General features: G+C 44.0%; 1 protein-coding gene across 7 annotated transcripts in view; it reads right to left on the bottom strand.

Annotated features, from left to right (window-relative positions):
- The window catches only part of TENM4 (teneurin transmembrane protein 4), an 870,263-nt gene that overhangs the window by 143,933 nt on the left and 703,063 nt on the right, over positions 1 to 23,267 (bottom strand). For all 7 annotated transcript variants that reach the window (XM_075919469.2, XM_075919465.2, XM_075919468.2 and 4 more), the window contains one exon: positions 11,226 to 11,411. In XM_075919469.2, coding sequence (XP_075775584.1) covers positions 11,226 to 11,411 — 186 coding nt within the window. The remainder of the gene's footprint in view (positions 1 to 11,225; positions 11,412 to 23,267) is intronic.

Below are 23,267 nucleotides of genomic sequence, written 5' to 3'. Positions count from 1 at the left end.
TAGACAGCATTTCTTTTTTCAAAATAGGGTATTTCAAAATAGTGCCTGGACGCGATTATGCAAATGAAGCACGGGAAATTCAAATCTGCACTTCATTTGCAATTTCGTTCGTCTGCATTTGCATTCCTCTCTTGGAAGAGGAATGCAGTGTAAACATACCCTCAGTGAGCACACCTATCCTGTGCAGTGAATGAGGCAGGGGTCCTAAAGTAAAAATATGTGATTGCGTACTTAAAAACAGCTTCAGAATGCATATCCAAGAGGGAGGAATTAGGTTTGCCAGGAAACCATAATCCTGTCATTTTTCACCTCCAAGAGCTTGACTTTGCAACCGGAATATTCTTTTTACCGTCTTTTGGATGTAATTTTCCGTATGTTTAAATGTATAAAGCCTATGTTACATCAACTTGAATGGATTTTCACGGCTCCCACGGGACTTTGTCCAGGTGAATCTAAGGAGACCACAGTGGATAGTTTGGAGAGAAGATGGACAGAAAACCTTGCTGGTGTGTGTATATGTGTTCCATTGCATAGTTAGGACTCTCCCTTTCCCAGTGGGATAAAACTCCTCTTCCAAGCCCTGACAAACTGTAAGATTTAGACCCTATGACTGTAATGTTTAACCTTCAGAAAAGCTGCCCGTGATGAATGCATGAATACTCTCCATCCTGGTTCACTGGCTGGAAATGGAAATTTAGGGGTGAAGGGGAAAACATTTGTCTGCCAGTTTGGTTAAAAATAAACAACTGGTGCTGCTCGCTGGAACTCAGAGTTCTGGAATGTTGGACTAGCATCCAGGAGAGATCGATTGGTGAGCAGAGGGAAGGCAAGGGGCTTGATAAATCTCATTTATTACATGTCTCTGCAGGGTATGATGTGGCTACAGTCACCACCACACAGATATGAATAGATACAGTATTACGTGTTCCACAACAGCCCTGCAACAATAAAGAATGCTAAGAAATGACAATGCAAATGAATCTTTTCATAAAACCTGTGTACTAAAGCCACGAGATAATCTGGTGTTTGAGAAGCACTTCTGACGATCAGCAAGGCTGGAATATACATACTTTTTATACTCCCCTCAGACCTAGGTCACCATGTTTCGCAAGCTCAGTGATCTCTGATAGTTGATGATTTTGCCTGTTTTGTTTTTATTAAATGAAATTTAGGCAGGAAAAGGAATTGAAAAAGTGAATGAGGCTTTCAGGGAGAAAACACTTTTAAGGACGTATTTCTGCTCTCCCTAAATCTGTGCACTGGAGTCAATGGGAACTTTACTTAAGTAGGTAGTGTAAGATTGAATCCTACGTGATTTTCTAATTGAAACACTTGAAGATGCTACTATAAAAAACATTCTTAAGAGAGAAGGGAAGGCAGCTTTGCTCATTCATGGGGACTTCAAGCATACCATGCAAAAAGCAGCCTAGACAGGCTTGTTTCAACTAGACAAAAATGAATGTCACACTATCACAGGGACATTCACTAGAAATAGGAAGAGATTACCCTGCCATTTTAAGATTGGTCGCCAGAATAACATCCTGTTAATGATCTGAAAAATTAAGGCCCCCTAATTAGTCTCAATTATAAACTAAGTATAGCTGGGACTTCCTTCAAGTTAAGCCTCATTGCCATATAAAATTAAGCTTAAGTGATACAGGTTTGATCATCAAGTTGCGCAAGGAGAATGAATTTATTCTCCTTTGTCGTTCCTCTATCAGGCTGTAAAAAAAAGGCACTGTTGCATCTCCTGATATGTCCCCCCAGACCTGGTAGAGTTCTGAATCCATGTGGTCACAAGCTGGATGCAACTCCAATGAATGCAAACAGTGGTTGCCAACAAGAAAAATAACTTTAAAGTTATCTAGAAAAATTCTGTGTGCTTCAAGGCAAAGCAAGGCATTAAGAGATCTCTCAATACTATAGTAACACAAAGGTAAAATGTTTTCCAAACTACTCAACCAATGGACAAGAGTGATCTTACTTAAGAGATGGATGAAGAGGCCTCAAATCAGATGTTTCTAGTATGTTAAGGCTTAATATTGCTCGTTTCACTCATGTAATTACACCCATATTAAATGGGCAAGGAAAGCAAACAGGATTTGGCAAGTGACTACACACTAAAAATTCACCGAGTTAAAAGGAAAATGTGATTGCATAGCACCTTTGAAAACCAGACCATTTATTAGGGGCCTTACTGCAGATTTAGATGACTAACTTTTCAGATAAGAATTATTCACCCATAAACAGGTATGAATTATCCCGAGTGATATTATTCATTCCAGTGACATTTAGAATATAAGGAAACTCTCTCAAGGACAAACTTCCAAACAGAATAAAGGCAGACCACTGAATTTTTTGAAAAAATGGCGTTAATCTGGAGTGCCCAATTCCAGTGATAAGATTAAATGATTTCAGTTCAGCCCTCCATTAGTGAAGAACTACTTGGTTTTAAACATATTTAAGTTTGCTCCTGAAATTTGCTCATCCCTACGAAACAAGAGAAAACCTATTCTAAAGCCTTGACTGACTCACTGATTTACATTAAAACAGTAGGAAAGCCAGCAGTCAATCCTATTCCACCTCAATAAGCCAAGATTGCTGGGGAGGGATTTCAACCAGAAACATGTTAATAATTAAGAAAGCCAAAATGGCATGAGAAATGTAATTTTGAAAATTGCATAGTGTGCATTTAGCCAAGTAAAAATCATGTATGTTGAAAGAGTTGGCTATTGCTAATATTTCCAAAGGAGGGAATGCAATGTAAATGGCAAGTGAATGGTTTATTCATAGTATGTTGCTTAACCCATTATCCACTGCAAAACACAGTAAGTATAATGTGCCTTTATTCCTGGCAATCAGAATCAGTCAAAAGGCTGTTCAGAGCAAGAACGTAAATTTGTAGAAGATTTTTTTTTTTTAAATGGGACAGTGCGGGAGCCTTCTGATTATCTCAGGTCTCTATATCTCAAGGAGAGAGGCTCTGCAAGATGATTTTTCATCTTCTGTTTTCCCTTGGTGCTTATCTGTTATCTTTTGATCCAATCTTCTCCAGTGCAAATGGAGATGAAAGGAAGAAATCCTGAGAGTTTTTGAAATGCAAAGCACTGACATGTACAACATTAGCCAGAGGTTCTGATCACACCGCCTAGTGCTGACCTATATATTATTTTAAGAATGCCACCACTATTACTCCCTAAAGAAAGACTAAGAGCCCCACTCCTTAATTTAACAAGGAATCCTTTATATTAGTTTAAAGCAAGTCAAGGGTGTTTCATTGACCCTGTGCAGTTAGAGAAAATTAACTGCCACTAAACTGAAAGTCAATCTAAACATAAAGATTCATGAATGAACATGCTCTCTGGTGCATCTCTCTCTCACAAAACGACTAATTAGTTGTTGAAACCATCGACTCTTTCTTATCATTAATATGTGTCTGGCCACGCAAAGTCTTTCCCTATTTGCATCTCTGATTGAATATGTACTTTACTATCAAATGAAGCAGGAAGCAGATGCCAGATCATAAATTCATCTGGAAAAGTGCAGCTGTCAGGACCACCATGTTTTCTTGTCACACAAGAAAAAACACTGTGGAAAGACACTTCATTTTAACCATTCGCAGGACCAATACTATAGCACGTGTGTTCTTCTCCATGAATCTCTTAATGGTTGGTTGCCATTTGTGATTGCTCAGAACTGAAAATGAACTTGAAGTCTAAATTTAGTGGTAGGAAGAGTTTCCCTTGAGCTGATTTTTTTAAACTGGAAAAACAACTGCTCTGTGTGTAGTATCAGCAGACACCGAAAAGGACATCTGTGACCCACTCAATCACATTTCTTATCCATTTGTTATACTTATCTGAGAAATGCTGATTGCAGTCAATATTTCTGTATTAAAGTCGGTTTGGCCATTACAGTTATAATTTCATAAATTAAATCAGATAACGTATTGCACCTCTGAGATGGGAACTGAGTGTTTTGAGTATGGAAATATAGTATGAAAACCAATTGCACTCGTTTTCTATCAATGTAACTCTGTTTTCTTCTGATTGACGCAAAGATGACATCGGAATCAAGCCCAGACATTTTTCACTAATTCAGACAGGCATGTAAGGCCTGAAATTCAGCTGGTGTAAACCAATGCAATTTCATTAAATTCAATGGAACTTTAGTGATTTACAGAGCTGGGCAATAGCAAGACCATAGCATTTTCATATAAAGAAAAGTATCTTCCCTTAGACATTCTGGATAAAATTTCCACCTAAAGATTAAAACCTGGAGACTTCATACAGATTGCACACTCACCTGCTTGTTACCATATGGGTCATATACATTTAACAAAACAAATGTTGGGTAGGGCACCTGCTGTACTGACAGACATGGGTTTTTTTTCCTCCTGACTTTGATTACCTGGCTGGGTGGGAAGGGGATGAGAGATGTTGTGGAGGGGAGGGAGAGAGGAAAGGAACACTGATATAATGTTAACACGAGATTACAGCATTTACGAAGGATGAAGTTCCAGAGGCATTTCCTACCAAAATGACTGGAACATTCACTCTTTCAGGTATTAACAAGAGATTTGTGACAATGAGTAAAAAGATGCAACCTCAAGACAGCATGTTCACGGTGCATTTAAAAAAAAACCACAAAGACAACAGGAAAAAAGAGGAAGGAAGACCATACCTTTCACTACCTTATCCAGATAGTGAGCTTGGGAGATAAAAGACAGGACATTTAAGGTAGGATTGAATAAGTGCAGTACAGCTTACTATGAGATTGTGCAGGTGCAAAGAGAGGCACAGGAAAGTTTGCTATGATATTGAAAGAAAAACTTTTATTGTGGGGAGAGGAGAAAGAAGGAAAGGGTGGAACAAAACAATTTTCAATCAAAGAACTGAGGAAAGCAGTGTTCAATCATCCATTTAATCTGGTTGTAGGGATTCAAAAAGCTCAGCAAGAAAAACAGGAAAGTAAAAACAAATGGCAGAACACTGTAAAGTTCTGATCGCTTGCAACAACCCACCTCTGCAACAGGAAAAACAGAGTCTTTTTAAAATTCTTTCATCTTGCCTAACAGTGTTACATTTTCTTAACCAAGATGCCTTGTTCCCCTGTGGCCCTATTGGCACTGAAAAGTCTTTCACTTTGGATCTCTTTAATTATAACATATTAGATTTACAGAGCCAAAGATCTCCAATTGCTTTAGAAAATTAAACTAAGCGCACAACAGCTCTGCAAGGAAGGTAAATATTAATACATCCATTGTAAAGAGAGATAAAATGAGGCACAGAGGGGTTGTGGAGACAAACAGGGCAATCAGGAACCCAATTCTCATTGTAAGTTAATAGATGGCATGTGCCTTTGAAAACCACTACCCAAGTGGTCTGCCCAAGATCACACAAGAAGTCATTGGCAGAAGCAAAAATAGAATACAAAGTCATGACTTACAGCTTTCTGCTCTAGCCAATAAACACTCTTAACAACAGTTTATCTATGTTAAAAAAGATGCTTTGGAGGAATTTTCTGCTTTTCTCTCTTTTGCTCCCTCCTGCAAACACTTTGCTTCCACAGCTGTTGTCAAGTAAGAGCTGTTAAATGTTATTTTCTCCAGTTCTAGCTCTTCTCCTAAACACTCTGTGATCTTGCACTCAGAAGAGTCCTTGCACCCTAAGGGGGAGTTTCTCATTTCAGATCTGTTCATGTAGACCACCCAAGAAGTCACAAACCTTAGCAGGATTCCTCCCCTCCCTTTTAAATCTAGAATCCTGTGAGTATAATGGGTTAGCAGAAGCACAAGCCCACTTTTGCAAGCGACCTAAGCACGCCTTACTTCCCCAGCAGATATCAACAGACTGAGGTTTACAAATCACTCCCATATAGAAGGACTGAGCACATGCAGCACAGCTTTATAAGAAAGCCGGATGGCTGCAGAAGTCCAAGAGATTCTGGTTTAAAATTTCAGAGCAGCCCAACATGCAAAACTTGGGCAAAGTTTTGCTTCACTGCTGAAATTTCAGATGTGAAAATCTTTATGGGGGACTGGCGTAGTGAGGGAGTTGCCATGCCAGATATACCAATTATTTGCATTTACTTTTAACTTGGCTGGCTTGAAGAACAATGCAGCTTCATATGAGAATATTCCGTATGTGGCCCCAACCTTTTGCCACACTAGTAAATTCGGACATAATTTTTTCTACCTGATTTCATAATGTTCCCATTCACAAGTTGTGCCATTGGCATTAATGCCTCATTCTATAACCTGTGGGAAGTCCTTGTGAGAGGTGCAAAGGGAAGCTGTACAACGGGTATGCAGAACAAGCTTAGCCTATAAAACGGGCTTGGAGCAATGGGAGCTCTAATATACTATGGGGCCCAGAATGTACATGTTCTGCTGTTCACCAGAATAAATCAGGCACAGTGCCAATGAAGTCACTGGGGTTAAAGTGGTCTAACATAAATGTCAGTGAGAGGGCAGAATGCAGCCTTCATGTACTTAGCAAGTGAAGATAACATGAGTTTCTGCCACAGTGACACTGATAGAAGTTTTATAGCTGGCCCACGTTTAGCATCCAGTGCCAATTGCCATTTACATCCCCTCCCCATCCAGGGCTAAGCTATGTTCAAACCTGATGCAGAAAGCTTGTTGGGAGTGTGGCATCGTGCACACTTCTGCTGTGGGTGCTAACAAGGTTTGAACCTCTCCCCGGAAAACACCAAACTGGGTTTAGTTGTGAGACTAGTTGTCAAAAGCTGCTCAGTTTGATCTGCAGATAGAGACAAATATTCTAACATGCTTGGGCATCTGAGCACCTGTAATTCTGATCTGGCACTTCTACCCCATAGAGAACACAACTCTGGCTCAGTGCGTTTTGTGTGGGTTCCAGCCGCACAGGTAAAAACCGAGAGGCACTGATTATAGCCCAGCCTCTTCACAGTGTGTGTGATTATTTATGCCAGAGCTTTGGTGATAGCCTATCTCTTCTAAAAATCAGGAGTTTCTCTAAATAAGACAAAACAATGCCTGATTGTGTTATAAGCAACGGCTTACATTGGGCGGGATGACGTCTGTTTGTCTGTCTAGATATGCATTGCGGCATTCACTGCGGTAAAATCTCACTGCTGCGGAGCGATCATGCAACATTCAAGTGGTCTCAGCCAAAATCATGGAGGTCAGCATGTGCTTCTCTTCCCACCCACATTGGGTTTCTCTGCTGTCTAGTGCCGAGACGGGACCATCTTCCCACCCAATCTAGAGCTGACTGTGGCACTACAGTCCTGTGTTCATAGCCCACAAGGACTGTGTCTATACTGACTCCACTATAAGGGGTGGCAACTGGGTAGGAGAATCATGGTGTCCTCTCCTCCACATGTGCACCTAGGAAGAGTCACATACAATATCCACTAAAGCCTCCAAGCTCATGTACTTGTTAAATAGCTGCACAGAAGAATTCACACAGAGGGTGCAATTTGAGTCTCCTGTGTAAAGCCCAAGTTGCCAGGTAGACTCTTTCCCTTGCATCACAGAGGCAAGAGGCAGAGCAGTCATAACTCTCTGAAGCCTGTACTAGAGCCAGTGGGTGTAGTTCACTATGTCCCTTATGCAAAGTTTATGGCTAGACTCCCATGGATCCACACAATTTCTAGACTCGCCAGAGATGATGGCCTGGTCACCCTCGGTAGTTCACTCATGGATCACCCCTACTCAACTATGGAGTGGCCCAATGCAGAGCCAAAGTACAACTTGGCCCTTTGGAACCAGGGGGAGGGATTTCCCCTTTAAGCTCAGGTTCTTTTAGTGGTCCCTGAGGGTATGTCTACACTATTCCCCTAGTTCGAACTAGGGAGACTAATGTAGGCATTCGAAGTTTCAAATCAAGCCCGGGATTTAAATATCCCGGGCTTTATTTGCATGTTCCCATCCGGTCGCCATTTTTAAATTCCACTAGTCCGAAGTAGCTGATGGAATGAGGTGTAACAGTTAATTCGAATTACCGTTTCACTGCTGCGTGTAGCCGCGGGCAGTTACTTTGGACTAGTGGAATTTAAAAATGGCGACCGGACGGGAACATGCAAATAAAGCCCGGGATATTTAATCCCGGGCTTGATTTGCAACTTTGAATGCCTACATTAGCCTCCCTAGTTCAAACTAGGGGGCTAGTGTTGACATATCCTGAGAGTGGCAGATAATTGGTGCAGCCTAATACAACAAAATTAAATTGTTGCTACTTTACTGTGGCAGAAGGAAATGCTGTAACATACTGGAGACTCTACCAAGTGAAAGCTGCATTGTGTATGTTGCTTAGTTCTTGTTTTAAGAATTCAGAGTAAATAAATCAAGCCATTCTGCAGCATTTAAAGATTACTGCAGTTACATAATCAACTTTATGTTCTATCCTCTTGCCTGGATGAAGGAAGGTTGCTGAATTAGGATGATGAACACAAGCTTCTGCATCAGTTTCCTGGTTGGGAATTAACTGAGGTTATGCTAATGAAATCTCAGAAGGTGAGCAATCAAGCTTCTGTATGAGGTCACACAACTCTCTCTTTGTATGAGCAAAGAAAATTAATCCATTGGGATCACAGTTTCCAGGTATCATGAGAACGTGCTTCCTGCTCATTCCTTTCCCAGTAAACGAGAAAATAAAAGGCGTTCTTACTCTCATATGTGCTCAACAGGAAATAGAAGGAGAAACTTCCTTTACTTGTATCATCCATTTCTACCACTGTTACCTGCACACATGGCAATATTATTAAAGAATTACTTCAGCAATGGGTTTTATGCTTCTCGTTGCTAATGCAGGCTGGGCAATGACACAGACATATAAGGGATTACTGTCAACAGAACAAGTTGCCATGCAGGGAAGTTACACAAGGACAAGGGGAATGCTTACCACACACTTAATGTAATTCCAAGTCAATGTCCTTTCATCTGTGCCAATATTACTAGCTTATTACTCCTTCACACGCCTATTCAATTTCCTTGGATATTTATGACTTTGTCAAATCTCCTTTATATTCTATACAATTGCCAATGAATATTCTTTAGGAAATATGGTTTACAGCATCAGAGGCATGAGCCTACGTACAAATTTGCTGTTAAACCACAGTATCTGGAGGGAGGTGGGGGGAAGGAAACTGAATTACTTCTGCACTCAAAATAAGAGATGGTTCCTAAAGCCCAGATAGCACTGCAAAATGGGAATATAGTTCTATATGAAAGTACAGTGGGTGCCATTAAAATCGTGATGCTTGCTGCACTGTGGTGTTTGCCTCTGCCATGATAATGTCTACACTAAGAATGACGAGTGCTGCAAATAATGTGGTCACTTTAATTAGTGTGAAAGGTAAAATTAGGTTGAAAGCAATCTTGCTATATCAGCTGCAGATTGAAATATCACACACTTTCTTTGCATTACTACAAAGATATCTGTATTTTATTTTTGCATCAGCATTAATAGAATGAGATCCACCCTATGAACTGCATACTTTTGTGTATGACTACAGCCCAAATTAAATTGTCCTCGGGCTCTAGATATTTCCCTAAACTTAAGTATTTTCCCCAAAGATAATGATTTTTTGTTGATATCCACCCCTCAAAGTCTATAGTCTGATGAAGAGAGTACACTAAATAGAACTATCACACAATATTACACAGCCACAGTGCCCCTATTGACACAATTGCTTTCCCTTCAGTTTAAAGTAATTAATAAGACAGATTTTCACCCATTGTTAATGGGAAAAACTGAAAGCTGTTGTTAGACACATGGAAGAGAAAACAGAATATAATTTCTAATGCAGTGGCCCCCAACCTTTTGGGGCTGCCGGGCGCTCAGGACGGGGGTTGCGCATGTGCCACGCGCCCGGGACCCGGGGCACAAGAATGGCTTGGGCCGGCTCTGGTCACTCAATGGGCACACATAAATGCCCCGGCAGGTGCCGTGGTGCCCATGGGCACTGCGGTGGGGACCACTGTTCTAATGAGTTGTGGGGAGTTTTTGAGGGTCAGGCTTTTTTCATTAGTGATGTTTGTGAAGACCATACTGTGGTAGAATGACATTAGCCAGAACTGAGCCACAAACATGGTTCTTGACTAATCCTGATGCTGGAATTAAAGTATTTGTGATTATGCTTCAGTTATAGACTGTCTTTGCATGTGTGACTCTGCCCGGAGCCCAGGCTGATAACATGAATGCTTAGCTATGTTGACAAATGAATTTAAGAATAACCGATAAAAAACAAATGGCCATATTTGGCACTTAATGGCACTAGTGTAAATCTGGAGGGACTCCTTGTGAGTCAATTGAGCTACTCCAAACCCACCCTGTTGTCACTGTGAGCAGAGCTTGACCCATTAGTGAATTCTAAGTGTAGTTGGGATACTACTAACGGCTGTGTGACTTGAACAGGTTGTGTAGGGAGTACCACTGAACTGGGATCAAAGGGCAAAGTTGTGAATCTCAGAAAGAAGAACAGGCAAGGTGCTTCAGGGAGTAAAGTTAACTCAGATGAAGAGGCAATTTAAATCTGAACCACATTATTAATGAGCATACAGATGCCTTAAGAAGGGACAGTGCCACTTTCTATAGTGTTAAGCATATTGATGGCACCTTACAATAATAATGATCTGTGCACTACAAGTTCAGAACGTAAAGTAATGGCCAGGTGCCTCAAACATATGAAGAAGGTCAGAAAGAAGAGATGACTAGAGAGGTAGTGAGGCAAAGAGAGAATTAATAACAAAGCTTTGCAATCAGGGAGAAATTTTCTGATTATAAATCTCCATGTCATTGATAAGTTGTGCAAATAATGGAGTGAATCAGGGGAACAGAAACTTAAAATAGGCTGCATGTTTCTGAGTAAGCAGCTATCACAGCACAGAGGAATCTTGGAGGCTAATGAAAAAGACCTTTTCACAAGAGTCAAACGTAGGGCATTTTCCAAAGCATCTAGGTAAGTTTTAATGGCTTGTGTCTGAGAGATCAAATATTATATATGTGTATTTCACTTCCGATAGTAAATATATATCTATATATAGCTATGTCATCATCAAATGAAAGGACATTTTGTCTTGTTCCCACATGAAAATGTATGATGTCAGATCTTGAAATCCAAGAACAAAGGAGCTCATGCTACACTAAGTCACACAGATTTAATTAAGCATGCTTCTTTTCTTCCCCATCCTCTCCCTGTTCCTCAATTATTCTTTTAAAAGTATTTTCCCCTACCAATAGTGCAGTGCTCTCCATTCCAGCCTGGGCTGCATTCACACTTGCCGTCCCGACATGTCCCGTGCTCATTGCAGCGTGGGTGACACGCCCGCTGATCACAGGCTGAGCCCATCCATCCTTCCTCACAGCGGCAGGTGCCTCCGACACAGATGCCATGTCCTCCGCAATCCGCTGCACAAATCTCTGTGGGAGAGGAGAAAAGAGAGGGGGGGCAGGGTGAAGGGAGAAATCCAGAATGTTATTGTTAAAAAAGCAGCCACACTTCACTACCTCGCCTTACGATGAATGAAAGGAATTCCTGCCGCTCATAACACTAATCCTTTCTGACAATAAGAACCTAATAAGTAGATTAGAAAAAAGAGAGGGACATGGATTGCAGAGGTCTGCTGCCATTGATCCGCCTCTTTGCTTTCTAATTCTATCACACTTCTCAAACTTTTGTGCTGACCACATTCAAAGGGGAAGGCTCTTCCAACAAATGGAACAAAAGTCAAATTTAATTAAAAACTGGTTGTGTGTGAAAACAATGCATCGATAAATCACATATAATAAAGTTAAGTGCTGGCAAAGTCTATTTTCAGCTTGTTATCCCATGATTCTGGGGCTGGGATTCATTAAATCACTTCCTCTTTTTTTCTTTCTTTTTTCTTTTTTGGTTAACATTAATAAAGAACATTTTTGTTTAGGTTTAGGTTTTGGTATAAGTCGGGGCTCTCTTTTCCCTCTCCTACAATAAAAAATCATCTTCCATGCCCTCTGAGGGGCTTATACTCTTATCCAATGAGATTTATGGTCCACTGCTTGCAATGAGAGCTGTGGGTGCATACCACTCTCCCTGATGTCAATGGAAGCTGAGGATGCTCAGTGTCTTGACACTTGTCTCCTGATAGGATCAGGCCCTTCAGACCTTATCTGCAGAGGTGGTATGCACCCACAGCTCTCATTGACCTTGATGAGACTGTGGGATGCTTGGTATCTCCAGGAATCTGGCCCTAAAATCCTAACACTTGGCTCCTGTCCCCTACATATTATTTTATTATTGGTCTGGGGGAAAAGGGCTGGAAGGGACCAGGCATGCATGACACATGGTAGGTGCCAATTTCTGCTCCTGTCATTGGAGACTAAAACACACCCCAAAGTGGTATTAGGCCACAAGAGAAATGAAATGCATCCATTGCTAATTCACCAGATTCAGGACTTGTCCATGGACTTCCTGCCTTTGATCTGTGACACACAAACCTAATGACACTCTCCCCCTTTCAAGCCACATGTGAGTTCAAATGGTTAGAATTTTCCTCAGACTAACAAGTCTCTCCCTTCCATGACAGTTCAGTGCAGTGCATGTGAACGGGCCTGAATCTGCCCTGCAGTTCAGTATATAACTCTCTTTAGCTGCCATCCATGTTATAGGTTTGTATATTCTCTAGGGACACAATTCTCTCCCTGGTAATCCTCATGGGGTTGACAGCAAGGAGGACATAGGGAGAGAGGACGGGGAGGCTGGCGACAGACTTCACTTGGCCCTGGACAATGTGGGGTGAGGCTCAGATCTGGGCCTGCGGGAATGGGCGGGGCTTCAGGTAGGAGGGGTGTGGCTTGGGGCTAGACTCCTCCAGCCAGCTCTCAGCACTGCCTAGACTGTGCTATTTGGGGCTGCAGTGGAAAGTTAAAGGCTCTGTGGCTCCAGCTGATGCTGCAGTAGCAGCAGTGGTGGCCCAGAGCCCTAGGCCCTTTGAAATTGCTGGGCCCTAGGGCAACTGCCACATTTACACTCGCCTCTCATCAGTGGCCCTGGCAACAGAAACATTCTTCCTTTCAGTGCACCTTTGAACAGCTGGGCAAGATTCTAGCCACAGACAGGGCAGTGGATAATGCAATGTGTAGCATGCCATAGTTGAGAAGGGAAGGATCAGCTTGCTCAGGGTGTTATGAGGCCCCTAGATCACTTGGGATGTATGCAGTTAGCAGGCACTAGGAACCATGTAGTAAGGCTCTCCTCTCCCCAGAGCAAATTTCATTTTTACTCCCCGCCCCATCCTGTTGTGTCCCAACAAGATGGCTCAGTAACTCAAGATGGCTTCATTCGCTCATCTTTTGCTTGCCTCAGTATATTAGGGGCAGGATCTAGCCCTAAAAGTTTGTGGGTGAGGAAGGGGTTGGTATTATATGGGACATTTGCTTCAGGTCACTGACTGTATATAAAAAATTCAGGACTACTCTGCCTGCATTAACATCACACTTGACTGAAATTCAGCCTTATATAAGCTTGCTTTAGACTTTTTCTAACAAACACTGCTAGAGACAGGAGTCTTCAGACAGGCAGGAGCTTTGAGGAACTTCTGCTATGTGCTTGGTGGGGCTGCTGATTGGGAGAGAAGACGGTCTGATGAGTCCATAAAGCAGAGGTTTTATAATCCTACAATTAAATGGCTCCTTTCCTTCAAGGCACTCAAAGCTCTTTACAGAGAGTAATTACTGTAAGAAATAATAATGCTTAGCCCTTATAGAACACACCCTCATTCTCAAAGTACCTTACAACCTTTCCAGCTGCATGCCACACACAATTTATGTGTTTGCAATCATTTCATAAGAACATAAGTATGTAGGAACAGGCAGACTAGGTCAGCCCAATGGTCCATCTAGCCCACCATCCTGTCTCCTGACAACAGTCAATGTCAGACACTTCAGAGGGAATGAACAGAACGGAGCAATTTATCGAGTGATCTAGGGTTGCCAGTTTTGGATGGACATATTCCTGGAGGTTTCGTCACATGACATAATTTTAAATTAAATAAATATTTAATTCCTGGGGATTCCAAGCAATCCAGGAAGGTTGCCAATCCTGTATCCACCACCTCCTCCAGACATTTCCCTTCATTTCTGTCACTCAAAGTTCCTTGAACTCTTTCTGCTGAATCATGAAGATTCAGGTTCTAATAGTCCTAGTTCGAACTAGGGTGGCTAATGTAGGCATTCGAACTTGCAAATGAAGCCCGGGATTTAAACATCCCGGGCTTCATTTGCATGTTCCCTGGCGCTACCATTTTTAAATGACCCGTAGTTCGAACTACCTGGCCGCGGCTACACGCGGCACGGACTAGGTAGTTTGAATTAAAGCTCCTAATTCAAACTACCGTTAAACCTTCCTGCAGGTCTGACCTTCACATTGCACACCACACAACTTCAACCACCACTCCTGCTATACGTCCATAACCTCTGTCTGAAGGTCCATAACTTCTGTACCGAAGCCCTGAAATCTTAAATCTAATGACTTCAAGTTACAGAGAATTCACTTTTACTTTAGTTCAAACCAGAAAATGACCCATGCCCCATTCTGCAGAGGAAGGTGAGATGCTCAAATGCTATGGTGACAGACGACCTGTTAAGTACCAAAAGGGAGAGATGAGATATTCAGCATGTTGTAGGATTGAGTTCTTTGTTATTGTAACCCCCAAGGAGATTGCTTGGATTCCCGGGGCTTTGTCTGCTGGCAGCTCAGGGAGAGGCACTCTGAGTTTGCCTTGGCTCCCCCTCCCTACCAGGGCCAGAGTCTGCCCGGCAACCCACAGGGAGTGAGATGCCCCTCCCAGGGGGAAGGAGAGACCATTGTTGAGGGGAGTCTGGAGCCAGCCAGGAAAAGGGGAGGACTGAGTGTGTGGGAGCTAGTAAGTCCCAGGCCTGCATGCAGGGTTCCCCCTGAGAGCTAGCCTCTAGGGACCTGAAGGCAGGATCCCTCAGCTGGGTTTATGTCTCCACTGTTGATTCCCAGTTGTGGAGTTTGCTGGGAGGCTTCCCCAGCCAGGCGGAGTTGGCTCTCCAGCTCCCTGGGTGAGAGAGTCACTGCATGGTCAGCTGGGCTCTAGCAGCAAGTTCAGGGCTGCTGCCTGCTGTGTGGGTCTGGAGGCTGGCCTGGGAGGCTATAGTTTTGAATTTTGGTGCAGTTGTGTGGTCTGCATCTTGAGCCCTGCACCCCTTCACAGTGAGGGGAAATTCTGGGACCGAAGCAGCCTGGTTCCTGCTTGAAGAGGACCCCTGTGAGAAGAGAGCAGCCCCTTTGCAGAGACTGAGTCATCTCTCAACCTGAGGCTCATTCATGGAGTGTGTGAGTGCACCAATTTTTAGTTAGTAAGTCAGGGAATTTGTTTGGGGATTTTATTACCTGCAGCCTATTAAACTGTGGAGGGATTTGCTGCCTTCTCCCATTTGTGAGTCCTTTGGGCTGTACTGGACCTAGTCAGCCCCACTGCTAAACCTCTGCAGAGAAGGATTGTGTGGTCAACAGTCATCAAGGGCCCCAACAAAGTACGCGTACCAACGGGACACTAACTTCACAGTTGCAGGGCACCGGTGACCCTAAAAATAATGTTTTACCCTGTTCTGTTATAATTGTCTCCTGTTTAATATAATTGTGTTTATTATAGTGTATGTGTTTGTGTTATTTTCTGGGAGTCTCCAACTATCTGGCGAATACGTGGGGATTATCCTGGGCTAGAATTTTCCTCCCAAGCTGCCCTGGCAACCCTGCTAGGAAGGAGTGAGGGGGGTGGAGGCACCGCCAAGTACATCAATCAGAAAGAATAAAATTGAGTAGGTGGCGGGATCCAGAAGAACCCAGACCTATCCATCCGAACCTGAAAGGAGATTGGCTCTAAAAGAAGGTAACCAGGTGGAGAGGGGGCGCTACATTGGAGGCACCGCTGGGATCCCGTCTTTTAAACTCATACCTTATATACACTCCTGCTGTCTTCCTGGGATATTAAGTAAATTCCCAGTATGGATTATCAGAAGAGGCTTATAGCTTGGTGTGAGCTGGAGGGAGCTGACCCTGAACGCCACTTTCTGCTCACTAATGTACCCACTGAATGGGAAATTAGACAAATTGAAGATGAGATTGCTAATGTCAGAGAATGGGGAACCTGTGTGGTTCGGAGTCAGATGAAAGCACAAGGGGAAGCTACTTTATCTCTTCTTGTAGAGAGCAAGATTATACTGTCTACTGTAGTGACTCCCCATGTAATTCTGCCAGATGGAGAGAAGGACGGATGGAAGGTGACCATTCAAACACAATCACGTTTTCCCTCCCCATCTGCCCCACCATCTGAAACTAATGGTTTTCAGTCCAAATTGGGGAACTTCCTTATGCAGGAAGGGAAGACCATGACTGAATTAAGGACTCTTTTGGGAAGTAGTCCTGTGCCTCCTTCCAGTTCTACAGACCAAATAATTTTTGCTATGGGAAAAGCAATAGGGGAGTCCATAAAGACAGCATATGAATCAGGCCCTTACAGAAAACTGAAGTTCTTTTCAGGCATTAAACCTGTGCCTGTAGGGGAAGATGACTATGACACTTGGAGGCATCAACTAAATCAGGTGATGCAGGAATGGCAATGTAGTGAGGCTGAAAAGAGGAAACGTGTGGCAGAAAGCCTGCGAGGACCTGCAGGGAATGTAATCTGTGCATTAAAAGCCAGCAAGCCTGCTGCCACTGTTGATGACTATCTCTCGGCGATGGAGGATGCCTTTGGGAGCCTAGAGACTGGGGAAGACCTCTACTTTCAGTTTCGATCCTGTTACCAACATTCAGGTGAAAAACTATCTTCCTATCTTCACAGATTGGAACCATCCCTTCAACTGTGCATCCGCCGTAAAGGCACTGAAAGGAGCAAGGAACACCGAGTACGACTAGAACAGGTCATACGAGGTGCCATTTATGATGATTTTCTAATTATGAAATTGAAACTTGCAGACCGATTGAACAGTCCTCCAGAATTCCACCAACTGCTGCGAGAAGTCCGGGAGGAGGAGGAAAAGAGAACGGTTAGAGAGAGGAATAAGATCTCAGTGAGCCAGACCGTTGGTCCTCAGAAACTGAAGGATGACCTTTGTCTGCCTACCACTGAGGACCTCCATCAACAGCTCAAAACCCTGACAGCACAGCTCACTGAATTTATGACGAGTAAGATGCCTCAGGGGTCACCTAGCGATATTCTTCCACCAACTTTGACAGAAAGGAAGTACCCTCCTTTTCACCCAGGGAGAAGGGACCCCAACAGAGAACCTGTAAAGAAAACCTTGGTGACCCTCCCAAGGAACAAGAGATTCTGCTACCGATGTGGCGAGGATGGGCACATTTCCACCCAGTGTGACAACCCAAGGAATGAAGAGAAGGTAGCGCAACGAAAAAAGAAGCTACAGGGAAACTCCCAAGGATCCCAGTAATGGAGCATACTGGGAGCCATTACAGTCAGAGCTCCACTAAGTTGTGTTATGAACAGCCTTCCTGGAGCCCATTCCCAGAAGGATTGATAGGCCCAGCAGCGGTAGTTAATGTGATGGTAGAAGGGATTCCCTGTAGGGCCCTGCTGGACAGTGGATCTCAGGTCACCATCATTACTAGAGAATTCCATCGGCAATTCCTCCCTCAAGTGAAGATCCATCCTCTAGAAGGATTGGCAATATGGGGCCTTAGCAATGCTAGTTACCCATACGATGGATATGTACTAGTGACTTTACGTTTTCCTGCAGAACTGGCTGGATGTCTCCAGGATTGTGATACTCTGGCTTTGATTTGTCCTGAGACACAAAATTCTGATGGCATTCCCATATTGATTGGAACCAACAGCAACATGTTCCAATCTTTGGCCACACTTTGTGGTCGTTTGGGCCAGAAGACCCCAGATGTGGTTCGCCCTCCATGGAGAGAACTGACCCTGGGCTCATCCACAATGCCTTCTGACCATGATAGCTCTGACGATGAATCTCTAGGGAAAGTAGTAAGAGTATCCAAAGCTGTTCTGTCCATACCCCCACATGGTGAGATTGACTTGAGGGGAAAACTTGAGAAGCACAGTAGCAGCCTTCCTCATACAGTAATGATGGAGTCCTCTGATGGAGATAACCTCCCTAGTGGTCTGATGGTTCTGAGAGGTTTATTGTCCTTACCACAGCTGGAAGAAGCTGGCATTATGGTCAGAATACGAAATGAAACCAACCATCCCATAGCCATCAGGAGAGGAATGGTATTGGCACGATTGTATAGAGTAGAGAGTGTTATGAGCCCTGCAGCTGCAGCCAGAAAGCCCTGTAAGGCATTGGATCCTGATCTTTTTAATTTTGGTGATTCTCCTGTATCTCCCAGTTGGAAAGACCGGTTAAAAAAGCAGTTAAGCGAGAGACCTAATGTGTTCTCCACTGAAGAATGGGATGTGGGGTGTGCCCTTAACGTGGAACACACCATTCGTTTGGCAGATGACAGGCCTTTCAGGGAGAGGTCCCGAAGACTGGCACCTGCAGACATTGAGGATGTGAGAAAGCATATCCAAGAACTATTGGAAGCAGGAATAATTTCTGAATCCCGTAGCCCCTATGCATCCCCCATTGTGGTGGTGCGGAAGAAAAATGGGACTGTGCGCATGTGTGTGGACTATCGCACACTGAATAAAAGGACCATCCCAGATCAATACACTGTACCTAGGGTAGATGATGCCTTAGCTTGCCTAGCAGGAAGCAGATGGTTCTCTGTCTTAGATTTACGAAGCGGCTACTACCAGATCCCGATGAGCTCTGAAGACAAAGAGAAAACAGCTTTCATTTGTCCCTTGGGATTCTACCAGTTTGAGAGGATGCCCCAAGGTATCTCAGGAGCTCCTGCTACATTCCAGCGTTTGATGGAGAAGACAGTGGGGGATATGAATTTGTTAGAAGTGCTGGTGTATTTGGATGACTTAATTGTTTTTGGGAAAACTCTGGAAGAGCATGAAGCTCGACTAATGAAAGTATTAGACCGCCTGGACGCTAGTGGGTTGAAACTGTCACTTGATAAATGTCAATTTTGTCAGACCCGAGTAAAATATGTAGGCCATATTGTGTCAGCAGAAGGTGTGGCGACTGATCCCGAGAAGATTGAGGCATTAACCACCTGGCCTGTACCCAAAGACCTGAAAGCTTTACAATCTTTCCTAGGCTTCTGTGGATATTACCGCCGATTTGTAAAAAATTACTCCTCCATTGTGAGACCGCTCACCAATTTGACAAGGGGATACCCCCCAACGTGGAAGAGATCACCCCAACATAAGCTTGCAAGTCCTAATGAGAGGTATTTCAAGGTGAATGAACCATTTGGAGACCGTTGGACTGAGGAATGCAACAGCGCTTTCCATGCCCTTATTGAGAAACTCACCACTGCACCAGTGTTAACCTTTGCAGACCCTACCAAGCCCTATGAACTACACGTAGATGCCAGTCTTGATGGATTAGGAGCAGTTCTCTATCAGAATTATGAGAATAAATGGAAACCTGTGGCGTTTGTCAGTCGAGGGTTGACTGCCTCTGAAAGACACTATCCCGTGCACAAACTTGAGTTTTTAGCTCTCAAATGGGCTGTTGTGGACAAACTTCATGATTATCTATACGGAGCGACCTTTGTAGTAAAAACAGATAATAACCCACTTACTTATGTGCAGACCACGGCTAAACTAGATGCTACTGGTCAGCGATGGATGGCTGCCTTGGCTGCTTATGACTTTAAGCTGCAGTACCGTTCGGGTCAAACCAATGCAGACGCAGATACATTGTCCCGTCGCCCTCATAACCCACTCGAGGAAGAGTCTGAGTGGATGGAGATACCATCTCCTGCTATTCGTGCCACCTGCAAGGCTGTAATAGGAAAAGTGCAGTCCCCTTATGTAAATGAGGAAAGATATGCTGACACACTGGGGTTGTCTGAGAAGGCTATACCTACCATTTATGCAAACCTCGTTGGGCTAAAGACTTTTGAATTGCCCCAGTTAACTCCGACTGAATTGAGAAGAGCTCAGTGGAAAGATTCAAATATTGGACCTGTGCTGGAAGCTGTAGAAAAGGGTGAAAAACCCATCTCTAAGGCTAACTTTTCCCCCGGCACAATTCTTCTCTTAAAAGAGTGGGATCGTTTAGTGATTAACAAAGGTTTGTTATTCCGGACCACCCAGACTGTAAGGGGCCATGTGCGGAAACAACTGGTCTTACCCCAAGAATACCAGGAGATGGTGTTGAAGTCTCTGCACGATGATCATGGTCACTTGGGGGTAGATAAGACTTTGGAACTGGTCAGAGATCGGTTTTATTGGCCCAAAATGACAGCATCTGTGGAAGACCACTGCAAATGGTGCTCTCGGTGTGTTAAGCGGAAGACTCTGCCAAAAAAGGCAGCGACTATGGTGAACATCGCTACAGATGCACCCATGCAATTGGTGTGCATTGACTTTTTGTCATTGGAGCCTGATAGAAAGAACCACTCCAGTATACTTGTAGTTACTGACCATTTTACAAGGTATTCCCAAGCATATCCCACAAAAGACCAAAAAGCCAGTACAGTGGCCAAAATTTTATGGGACAAATTCTTTGTACATTATGGTTTCCCGGCCCGAATCCATTCTGACCAGGGAAGAGATTTTGAAAGCAGACTAATTCGTGAACTTACAAAAACCCTGGGAATAAGGAAGTCCAGAACCACTCCTTACCATCCCCAGGGAGATCCACAACCGGAGAGATTCAACCGGACTTTGCTAAACATGTTGGGAACACTACATCCATCCCAAAAGACCAGATGGAGTGAGCATGTCAGTTACCTTGTGCATGCTTATAACTGCACTAAAAATGAGTCCACTGGGTTTTCGCCTTATTATTTAATGTTTGGCAGAGAAGCCAGGCTACCAATTGACTTATGTTTTGGGATATCCTCTGATGAAGCTAGCGAAACAACTTATCTCCAGTACATTCAGAGTCTCAGGCGTGACTTGCGGGAAGCTTACAGACTGGCCTCCCAAGCAGCCACAAAAAGCAACCTTGCTAACAAGCAGAGATATGATAGTCGGGTCCGTGAACAGGATCTGCAGGTAGGAGACAGAGTGTTAATCCGAAATCTAGGTCTCACTGGAAAACATAAATTAGCTGACCGGTGGAATGCAGACACCTACATAGTGGTTGATAAGCTACCAGACTTGCCTGTATATCGCCTTAGGATGGAAAATGGAAAAAATGTTTGTAAGACTATTCACCGAAACCACCTCTTGCCAGTGGGGCAGTTAATAGGTGAAGAGAAAAATAGTGAATGTGGTTCCTCCCGGCGACCCATTACTCGTTCAAGACTAAGGAAGAAAGTTCCTGCAGAAAGAACCCTTACTGCACAACTTGAATCTGCTGAGGAGGCAGACAGTGAGTCTTTAACCTCCTCTGGAGAAAATGATCCTCATTCACAGAGTAGCAGTGAAGAGGAATTCTTCCCCTATTATCCAATACCTCCTATGCTTCATGAGCAGCTATGTGAGGTAGAAACTGTTAGAGAGGGAGAATCTGAGCCTCCTCTAGCTCAAATACTTAACCCTGAAGCTGCACCCTTTGTACCCCCTCAGTCAACAATACAGCATGAAGAGGCAAGTGGTTTACCAGCTAGGATGGTTCCACCTGTAGAGGATGTGGGAGAAGCCATGCAACCTGCAGAGAGGGAAATCATTGATTGTCCTGCAGTCATTACTGCTGAGAACCCTGAGAATGAAGAAGCTCCTGTACTTCGACGTTCAGAACGAGAGCGAAAACCTGTACAGAAACTCACCTATGATGTCCCAGGGTCCTCCACCTCTGTCCCTCTGCATTTAGTAAATAGATGGGTGCGGGTGGCCTATTATTGTTTGTGTCTGATAGTTAACAATGGAGACTCCAAGGTTAAGTCGTTTATTTAAATATAGTAAGAATGTTATTAATGTAAATTGAATAACAATTTAATGTTTAAATTAATATTGTATGTGGACACAGCAATACTTACTTATTGGCTAATGATATTTATTGTCAACTAAACAATGTATACTATTACCTGATGGAAAGGACCTTGCATGTTTGTGTTGTGGTTAAATGACCCTTGCCGAGGACGGCAAGAACTTTCGCACAGGGAGAGTGTAACCCCCAAGGAGATTGCTTGGATTCCCGGGGCTTTGTCTGCTGGCAGCTCAGGGAGAGGCACTCTGAGTTTGCCTTGGCTCCCCCTCCCTACCAGGGCCAGAGTCTGCCCGGCAACCCACAGGGAGTGAGATGCCCCTCCCAGGGGGAAGGAGAGACCATTGTTGAGGGGAGTCTGGAGCCAGCCAGGAAAAGGGGAGGACTGAGTGTGTGGGAGCTAGTAAGTCCCAGGCCTGCATGCAGGGTTCCCCCTGAGAGCTAGCCTCTAGGGACCTGAAGGCAGGATCCCTCAGCTGGGTTTATGTCTCCACTGTTGATTCCCAGTTGTGGAGTTTGCTGGGAGGCTTCCCCAGCCAGGCGGAGTTGGCTCTCCAGCTCCCTGGGTGAGAGAGTCACTGCATGGTCAGCTGGGCTCTAGCAGCAAGTTCAGGGCTGCTGCCTGCTGTGTGGGTCTGGAGGCTGGCCTGGGAGGCTATAGTTTTGAATTTTGGTGCAGTTGTGTGGTCTGCATCTTGAGCCCTGCACCCCTTCACAGTGAGGGGAAATTCTGGGACCGAAGCAGCCTGGTTCCTGCTTGAAGAGGACCCCTGTGAGAAGAGAGCAGCCCCTTTGCAGAGACTGAGTCATCTCTCAACCTGAGGCTCATTCATGGAGTGTGTGAGTGCACCAATTTTTAGTTAGTAAGTCAGGGAATTTGTTTGGGGATTTTATTACCTGCAGCCTATTAAACTGTGGAGGGATTTGCTGCCTTCTCCCATTTGTGAGTCCTTTGGGCTGTACTGGACCTAGTCAGCCCCACTGCTAAACCTCTGCAGAGAAGGATTGTGTGGTCAACAGTCATCAAGGGCCCCAACAAAGTACGCGTACCAACGGGACACTAACTTCACAGTTGCAGGGCACCGGTGACCCTAAAAATAATGTTTTACCCTGTTCTGTTATAATTGTCTCCTGTTTAATATAATTGTGTTTATTATAGTGTATGTGTTTGTGTTATTTTCTGGGAGTCTCCAACTATCTGGCGAATACGTGGGGATTATCCTGGGCTAGAATTTTCCTCCCAAGCTGCCCTGGCAACCCTGCTAGGAAGGAGTGAGGGGGGTGGAGGCA

Source organism: Pelodiscus sinensis, chromosome 1 (genome assembly GCF_052426305.1).
Source record: "Pelodiscus sinensis isolate ZL-2025 chromosome 1, ASM5242630v1, whole genome shotgun sequence".
NCBI lineage: Eukaryota > Metazoa > Chordata > Testudines > Trionychidae > Pelodiscus > Pelodiscus sinensis.
This window is presented reverse-complemented; position numbering and strand designations above follow the sequence as displayed.